Raw genomic sequence first — 9,244 nt, 5'->3', positions numbered from 1 at the left:
CTACCGGCATTCCCCAGGCAGCTGGCTTGACCAATCACAGGCCGAGTGTTCGAGAAATACATTTACCGGCACTCACTGTAACCCAAGCACTTACCGGCCTTTCAAAAAAGCCTCAACCTGTAACACTAAAAAACTTTGAAACCCCTACAGGCCTAACCCAAACTATTTACCACACTAAACCCCTGAAGTACTATGCCTAAAAGCCCTAACCCAAACACTTAAGACGCTCAAAACCCAAACCCAAAACATTAGGATTCTCAAAGCCCTAAACAACAAAATTAGAACGCTTGAAGCCTTAACCCCAAAATTAAGATGCACAAAACCCAAAGCCACCCCAAAACAGTAGGATGCTCAAAACCGTAACTCTAAACATTAGGACGCTCAAAACACAAACCAAAACCCAAAACTTTAGGACGCTCTAAGCACAAACTGAAAACATGAAGACACACAAAACTCTAACCCAAAAATTAGGATGCTTAAAACCCAAAGCCCTAACACAAAACATTAGGATGCTCAACACCATAACCCAAAAAACTAGGATGCTCAAAACCCTAACCCTGGAGAACCTAACCTGAAAAAAAAAAAAAAAAAAAAAAAGGATCTTAACACACTAACCCTAAGTAACTGACCAAAAATAAAACCCTAGGACCCTAACCCTAAAAAACATAGCAACACTCCATCCCAAGAAAAAAAAAAAAACACCACCACCAACAAAAAAAACTCTAAAACACTAACACGCTAACCCTGAAACCATTAAAGCCCTGTTAAAACTCCAACCCAGTTATACACCAGTTACCTCCCTTAAGGGATATAGAGGAGCTCTCTCAGATATGGCAGTACTAACTTCTCATGCATGCAGCCGGTGGTCGGTCTCATTCTCGTGCTGATGGTGTTGAAAGCTGGGGCAATGGTGGTACTGCTGGAGATACCACAGCCACCGGAGGTGGATTGTTAGGATATGGAGATGGTAGGTTATCCAACGGCTCCCGTTTATTATCTTTTCCTTTTTCCTGTTCTTGTTCTTCTTCAAATTTCTTATCTGCTTTTAGTGTAAATATTGAGGCTGGAAAAGGACATGAAGTCCTCCTGATCCATAATCCTGCATAATCACTTTCTTCCCAGCAAAAAGGTTCCCTCGAATTAACATGTGTATTTAAGGCCTGACAAATACAGTCTTCAAAGGATCCAAAAGCAGGCTGAAAGATATGTGGTGTTAAAGGCTCCTTTGGCCATTCTATCACACAATACTGGACCGTTTTTTATTTCCTTTTTCCTTTTCTGGGGCCCCTCTCGTTCCAATTTCTAACCGTTATTCCTAATGGACTTTCTGGTGGTATGTCTGGTAATTTGCTCCCTTTCTTCTGGTCCCTGGTCTTCGATTTTGTCTGACCCATCTAGGAATGTTACTGTGGCAATTCCCACAGCCCTTGGTTACCTTAATAAGAGTGTCTTACAGAGGATTTAAGATCTATCACCCACCCACAAATCCTATAGGAATCCCTTCGTTCCTTCACTGGCCAAGTCCCTAGCAGGAGATTGGAACCGTGGTTAGAAGACCTCCACAATCGCTTCGGAACTGAATTCCGTCTCAGTCACACTCTTACACACACAGGCAACCGAAACCCACCCAACAGAACAGTATACGCTTTAAACGCTTATGACTCCATTGTCTTCATTCAGATCTTCACACGCAGAATTACGGGCAAAATATAGTGCTGCAGCCAGCAAGGGAACTGAAAAAAAATCAAAACCTTTGCTTACCTTTATTCAGGTTCAAGATGCCATTAGTCCCGACCTGACTCGAACAGCAGCCACCAAATGGTGGGGTGCCTCTCCTAGATAAAGTAAGAATTCAGGAACCAAAGCCCTCCCGGACAAGCCCCCAGTTGTCATACATGACTGGGTCCCAAATTGGATTGCAATTAAGTTTTACAATTTATTAAATGAATAGAGGTAAACAAGCAGTTGTGCGCAAACAGATATACTGTGACAGCTGCCCTTCAGCACGTGCCCAGAGGCAGACTGGATGTCTTTGCCAAAACAGTCCGGACAATGTATTAGTACACCCATGCACTGCCACGTTAGCTGTCATTGCTAACTGCCAGGCAGGACAGCTCCAGACCAAACACATACACACACAGGCACGCCACAAACACTAAAACAAAACACACAACACAAGGCACAAGAAAAGGTGACCCCCCAGAGGGAAGCCCTATGGCAACAGCAAGTCAGAACAGGTGCTCTGCAGCAGACCCCAGGAGAGACTCAACAATCAGTCGCATCGCACCCAAAGGCTGCCGCACACTCTGAGAAACCAAACCTACCAGTCCTGAGCAGCTCCCCACCTCCTCCTGCCAACCACGCTCAGCACACACACTATTTGCCCCTCAAAAAAACAAAACCTTAGAACATACACACACACAAAAAAAAAAAACATCTGAGATCCATAAATGCCAAAAAGACGTGCATGCACAGCAGCCCCTGCAGAGGTAATCACAGACTTACCCTTTGCAGAGGAAAGAGCAGACTCTGATACAACCCTGCTCAGGCTCTTGGTAACGCTGCATCTAAACTGCCAAGCCACATGTAGCATGAAATGAAGCTGGTTTTAGTCCCCTGGAAAATTACACAAGTAGGTTTGTACATCTAGAGATTAAAATATAGCTCAAAAAACAGAAGCGTATCCCACCATCGCAAAGAACAGTGAGCCAGCAACCTCTACTAAATATCCCTCTGTTAAGTGAATTCCAAGCACTTAGAAATCCAGAAATCCATAGACTCCAGCCTGCCTAGAGAACCCTGCAACTGACTGAAGGAAAACAAAACACTTACCCCAAAGAGCAGCCCAGGCAGAAGGAGCTCTCTGATGTCATGCCTGGGGCTCATATACCATTTGGCCCTGCCCAGCACCCAAACCCAATCACATTGTAAAGGGGAGGGACAAAGCACAAGGAAGTAGGAGCAGAGCAGGAGCAGCAGATTTTCTTTTTTTTTTTTTTTTTTTTTTTTAAATCTGCTTTACCTGAACAACATGCAGAGGACAAGAGACCTGGGGTGTTTCTAGAAGCAACAATCCCCATGCTTTTGCTGCAGCTTTTAATATTAAAAGGACAACACAACCAGTCAAGTAACTGGAACTTTTTCAAATGGAATTACGTCAAACAGGTTCATCATCACTTGCAAAAACAGAGAACCAGCATTCACTAGCATGCCAGAGCTAATACCCACCTCCTGCACAACGCTCACTACTACTAATGCAACATATCATTGTGCAATACCTCTCTGTTCCTGGTTCCTTTAACTCACCTGCTCAGTAGCTCCAACTGAGAAATGTGCCCGGTCAGCACCGCGCTGAAATGTGCCCGAACAGACTTATTCTTCAGTGATGAAGAAGGTGACCCTGCTCAGTCTCTTGGCAGTACTGCACTTATGCGGTCAAGAAACCGTACCCCACGGTTTCCCAAAAACAACGTACCTGGCAACCCCTCATAAACATACCTCTAATATGTGAATTCCATGCACATAAAGCCTAGAAGGCTTTATGGTCTAAAGACTCGACAGACAGCAAACACACAGGCAAAAGCTCCAGAAATATAACAAACCGCCCCTAACCCTGAGAAAGACCACTGCTTATATGCCCAATGCTGCCATTTTCAGATACATGCTCACACAGGGCACTTCGATGATACATTTCTCCTAAACCCTGCTCCATCACTTTGCCACCAAGGTTGTGACTTTGATAAGATTTGACATATAGGCAAAGTCTCACAAAAAGCCCTGTAATTCTGCAAAAATCATAAGGGACCCAGAAACACAAAGCAAACACACAAAATAACATCGCCATACTATCCGTAAAACTGCTGTAATAACTACTCACCTGAGGAAGAGCTGCATGCAATACAGGCACCTACTACTTAGATTGCTTTACTATGACAGATCCTACCAGTTGCCACCTCGAAAAGATATGCGTACCACTTTCTGCTTGAAAACGCATCAGTCCATAGACTCTGACCCACCTAAAGAACCCTGCAACTGACTGAAGGAAAAACAAAGCACTTACCCCAAAGAGCAGCCCAGGCAGAAGAAGCTCTCTGATGGCACACCTGCAACTCAGTTACTATTAGGTCCCACCTGGAACCTGAAGCCAATCACATGGGAAAGTGCAGGGGGAAAGCACAAAAAAAGCAGAAAGAAGAGGAACAGCAGCTGTGGTTTTATTACCTTATTTATATGGCTTAGCTCAACAGCATGCAGAGTGCAGACATGAGAACTGGGGTGTTTCTAGAAGCTACAATCTGTTGTCAATGGAAGGAAGACACAGACGCTCAATATGAGTGAACAGTGAACTTCAACTTTAATGGATAGCTCGGTCGCCTTTTATCTAGTTCGAACATAATCAACTCATACATATTGCAAAAACTAAGCTCAGGATTGACTAACACTTTCCTATCTTGTCAGTTAGTTCCTCCCTCTTTTAGCTACCGTCCCGCCTTAGGGACTTTCCCAACCACACAAGGGCATCGTGTCCTTGGGCCTGATTGGTTCTCAACCGGCTGCGCACGTGCCCAGGCTCATATGAGTTGAGTACGGTACCTCCCCTAGCCCATGACCTCCTAACTGCTCAACATCCACGTGTCCTACCTCACTTAACCATTCCTCCACAATTCCCCCATTTTTATTTTGTGCTACAAATACCTTCTCTGTGAGTTGCTCTAGTTTCTTAGTTAGGCAGTTAAAGGTTACATATGCAGCAATTATAATCAATATAATTATAAGTAGAAAGCAAAGTCTCTCTTTAACTAACAAAACCCGTCCACCCATGTTCCCAAAAACAGATTTAAGCCAACCTTCAAACCAACTATCTTGTACTACAATTTTTTGTGTATGATCCCTTAACCATTTCAACTGGTCGTGAATTGACTGACCATGGTCGGAAAGATTAAAGCAACACATTCCTTCTACATCTTCACACCCATGTCCCTGAGCCAAGAACAAGAAATCAATAGCGGCCCTATTTTGCAGCACAGCGTGCCTTAGGCTTTCCGTGTCTTGCGACATTTCAGAAAGAACTTGGGTGGTTACATTTGACTGTTTAACAGCCCAACAAGCAAGCTTATTTATGCTAGCCAAAGCGTGTGCAGTTCCTACAGTCAGAAAAAGATCCATTAAGCAGAGTAATACGGGCAGAGTATGGTGCTAACATTTCACTCAGTTCCTTTGGATCCCCTATCGGGACCCCAAACAAGCATGTTCTGAAAGGGTACATAACATAATACAACTATACAACTTAACCCTAATAACACTACAATTACTGTAAGCACTTAATGGTAACACAATTAATAGTAAGTACCACAACTTAGTAGTAACACACTTAAACCTAATCACTTGATGGTGATCAAAGGCTGTTCTTGATAGTCGTCGAGGTGTCACAGCCCACGTCATTGTCAGAATGATTATCAGGAACCTCTTCCTGGTCGTCTTCGGCGTGTGCAGATTCTAAAGCTGCTTCAGTCCACTTTGCAGTGATCCACTGGGTACCTGTTTCTGGCACCACTTCAAAATCTCTATAACATTTTATAACATTTTTGCAAGTAACTCTTTAACCACATTTATCACAATACTACATGCAATGATGATTGACACCACAGTGAACAAAATCCTTAATCCCTCTTTGACTAATCCCAGTAACCATCTATGCATTGTTTCAAACAAATCAGTGAACCATTGATTGAAAGGATTGATACCATATTGACTCTTTCTCATGTGCTCTTTCAAGAAAGTAATGGATTTGTGAATTGACTCATTACGATCAAAAAGTTTTAAACAGTACGTTCCCTTAAGTTTCTCCAAGTGGCTACTTCGCACAATGACTCCATACTTGTGAAACATGATTTTGCTCAACCAGTACTAATTTCCTATGATTTCAGCCTGCACTATGGCAATAAATGCGCTCTCACTAACACAGTACACAGCACACTCACACACCCAGAGGCCTCTGGCACATCTCACTCTCAATCATACCACACGAATATAATTTAGAATGATAAGCAAACAAACAAGTATTGCCTCTCATTGTGTTCCTCGTGAAGTGACTTGCAACACTTTGTTTTAAAACCTTACCCTTACACAAATACTTTCAACACAAAATACCTGGACATTTAAGAATAACACATACAATTATTAACACTCCAGTTAGTATCCCTTTTTCATTGCAAGGTAAACCTCTTATAAAAAGAATGCCAGAGAGAAGCAGTACAGCCGCCGCTGCTTCCATGGTTACATCAGACAGGCTGCAGGGTCCTGATGTCCGTCCCTCTGCTCTGTGCCGACTCGCCACACGGTGAGGGTCAGCTGCCGTTCGATTCCGCGGAACTCCGAGCGCAGCACTGCTCGTGGCGGTGACTGAGGGGGGGGGAGGCTCCCACTGCCCCGTAGCCCCCTGAGGCAGCGTTATCATTCTCACTGAAGGCGGCAGTGGGCAATCCCCAGCTCCAACACTTCCCGGCAATCCCAGTCGCTCTGTAGCAGCAGTAGTGACTCTCTGCTCAGCCTGATGTATAACTAAGGCGTTAGTGACTGCTCTCCAAGGCTTCAATAATTTTTTAGCAGCCTTATTTTCATTAATAACTTCATCAAACAATTTGTCCCCAAATTTACGCCACTCTGTTTGTTCAAAAACTGTATCAGGATTGATAAAACAACCCTGCATTACTCCATATGCTAATAATCCTGGTAAATCCTTTTTGCAGTCTATATCTGAAGTGATCTGCTTTTCTAAAAAGCATTCGAGCAAAGCATACGCCGCTTGTCTCTCCATACCTTTATATACATCGGTTGCAGCCTTTGCAAAGACCTCGGCGGCGCTTCTCCGGCGGGACCCTTTATAGGCTCATCCCGGGTGCGGGGACTCCCTTCCACCTTCCGAGCTGTGGGTGCGGGGACTCCAAGTTTTCGTCCCTTTCACCTTTCAGACCTCGGCGACGCGTGACCGGCGGGATCCTCTCCCGGGTGCGGGGACTCCACGTCCCTTTCACCTTCCCGACGCGGGTGAGGGGATTCTTGTCCCTTCCACCTCCTGGGCTGCGTTGCAGGACCGGTTCCTCCCTTATTCCATCCAACCGTGGCCCAGGATCACCGCCAGCAGTGTCCAAATCCCGTTCAGATCGGTCCCTGTTCGGGCGCTATTTGTTGTCAACAGAAGGAAGACACAGACGCTCAATATGAGTGAACAGTGAACTTCAACTTTAATGGATAGCTCGGTCACCTTTTATCTAGTTCGAACATAATCAACTCATACATATTGCAAAAACTAAGCTCAGGATTGACTAACACTTTCCTATCTTGTCAGTTAGTTCCTCCCTCTTTTAGCTACCGTCCCGCCTTAGGGACTTTCCCAACCACACAAGGGCATCGTGTCCTTGGGCCTGATTGGTTCTCAACCGGCTGCGCACGTGCCCAGGCTCATATGAGTTGAGTACGGTACCTCCCCTAGCCCATGACCTCCTAACTGCTCAACATCCACGTGTCCTACCTCACTTAACCATTCCTCCACAACAATCCCCATGCTTTTGCTACAGCTTTGAATATTAAAAGGACAAAATGACCAAGCAAGTAGCTGAATTTTTTTTTTCATCTGGAATTAGCTCAAGCTTTTATTTACATAGAAAGAAAAGTCTAGGAGCAGAACTGATTACATGCCAAAAAAGAATTCAATTCCATTCCACTCACAGGAAAAAATCACTTACTTCAGTAAGCTGAGAACCAAAAGGCTATGCTAATGTGTTAAAACACATTACAGGACACTGGGTCCAGGCCCTCCGCTGCACCCACTTAAAATCCATCCCTACACTCACCAAGGTACAACCCCAACCCAAACACAGACGCAGCATTTCAGCTTCAACACAGTTTTGGGAACTGGTAGAAAGGACTACCTCATCCTCAGCAAGGTGTGCTCAGGCTACACAGGACAGGGCTTTGGGCACCTCTTTGCCTACCAAAGAAGACCGCCATCAGCACCTGCTTTGTTCCGATTCTAAAGACTAACATCACAGCCCACATTGCCTGGGACACCTGATAAACAGAAGAGAAAGCAGCCATACCGTTTTCAAGCCATCCCTGCAGGTATCGCTCCTCGATGATCTGCAACCTCTTCTCAAATCCTCAACCACTTCTGTGGAGAGCCTGCCATGGCACCTGCAAAGCAAGATGGATACCCTTCGCAGTCACCTTGTGCTACTTGGCAGTTCTGCTCCAATCCAGATCACAAACAGCCCGCCCTTCTCGTGCTGCTCTTCTCATGCTGCTCTTTAGAGTGCAGCTTGGCCCCACTCAGCCTGTGCGACACACCTGTGAAACAAAAAGAAAAGCATAGGCCTAAGCAGCATCCAAAGACACAGCACAGCTAGGACAGTTACTCTCATCTGCTCCCTTACCTCGGCCCCCTCACCTGCCCTCGAGGCAGATGCTTCCATCTGCTTTCTTAAGCCAGCTACAACACACCTCTGAAATATAAACAGGATTTTTACTGTATTTTGTGTAGTTAACTAACTGCAGTGACAACTGCACCCCCAAAGTACCTGCTACATCTGTTCATCGCTCACCTTGCCGAAAGCAGCTATGCTCAAGTCCCACGTTGTACACTGTGTTGCAGCTTTAACAAATGAAAACAGTCACAATATAATCATTCAGCGGCCAGCATTAGAACCCATCCCTCAACAACAGCAGGGACCCCATTTACAAATTATCGTTTCAAAACAGCAGCCCCATTACCTCAGCACCTCAGAAGTAGATCAAGCCTGTCACTGAGCTGCCTACCCAGTGCTGAACAGTTCCAGATGGAGCTCTTTCCTGTGACAGGTTCCAAAGGTTTACACTCTACTGGGGACAGGAAAGAAATAAGAATAAACATTTCAAAACCCCATATCTGTAACCTTTCAAGATTCAACAGACCTCCTCAAGCACACCGTTCAAGCACTTATGCGAGCAGCTGCTCACAAGCAGATATACTCTCCCACCTCCACATCTGCCAAACACCACAGAGATGACTGTGCCAGCTGCCCTTCAGTACGTGCCCAGAGGCAGACCGGATGCCTTTGCCAAAACAGTCCAGACAATGTATTAGTACACCCATGCACTGCCACATTAATCACTAACTGCCAGGCAGGACAGCTCCAGACCAAACACATACACACACAGGCACGCCACAAACACTACAAAACACACAACACAAGGCGCAAGAAAAGGT

The 9,244-nt window shown here is 45.1% G+C and overlaps 1 protein-coding gene and 1 long non-coding RNA gene across 18 annotated transcripts in view; both read right to left on the bottom strand.

The window, feature by feature from the left end:
* Positions 1–1,013: 1,013 nt before the first annotated feature.
* Positions 1,014–2,860, bottom strand: LOC311433941. Its single transcript, XR_014691097.1, has 2 exons — positions 2,506–2,860; positions 1,014–1,733 (listed from the first exon to the last, which is right to left on the bottom strand). It is a non-coding gene; the product is annotated as an uncharacterized lncRNA (long non-coding RNA).
* Positions 2,861–4,331: 1,471 nt separating this feature from the next.
* LOC311433940 (uncharacterized protein) overlaps positions 4,332–9,244 on the bottom strand; it is a 44,950-nt gene continuing 40,037 nt past the window's right edge. For 8 of the 17 annotated variants that reach the window (XR_014691076.1, XR_014691077.1, XR_014691078.1 and 5 more), the window contains one exon: positions 4,332–7,181. Coding sequence is in view for 1 of the 17 variants with exons in the window: in XM_084513689.1 (XP_084369815.1) it covers positions 8,329–8,346; positions 8,433–8,501; positions 8,601–8,650 (137 nt within the window). In the remaining 16 variants the exon portion in view is untranslated. Of the gene's footprint in view, positions 7,182–8,099; positions 8,194–8,304; positions 8,347–8,432; positions 8,502–8,600; positions 8,651–8,769; positions 9,210–9,244 lie in introns of those variants that run through there. The other 9 variants (XR_014691094.1, XR_014691095.1, XR_014691096.1 and 6 more) reach the window with 5 other exon arrangements.

The sequence above is a fragment of the Aythya ferina genome (genome assembly GCF_964211825.1).
Source record: "Aythya ferina genome assembly, chromosome: 3".
Classification (NCBI taxonomy): Eukaryota; Metazoa; Chordata; class Aves; order Anseriformes; family Anatidae; genus Aythya; species Aythya ferina.
This window is presented reverse-complemented; position numbering and strand designations above follow the sequence as displayed.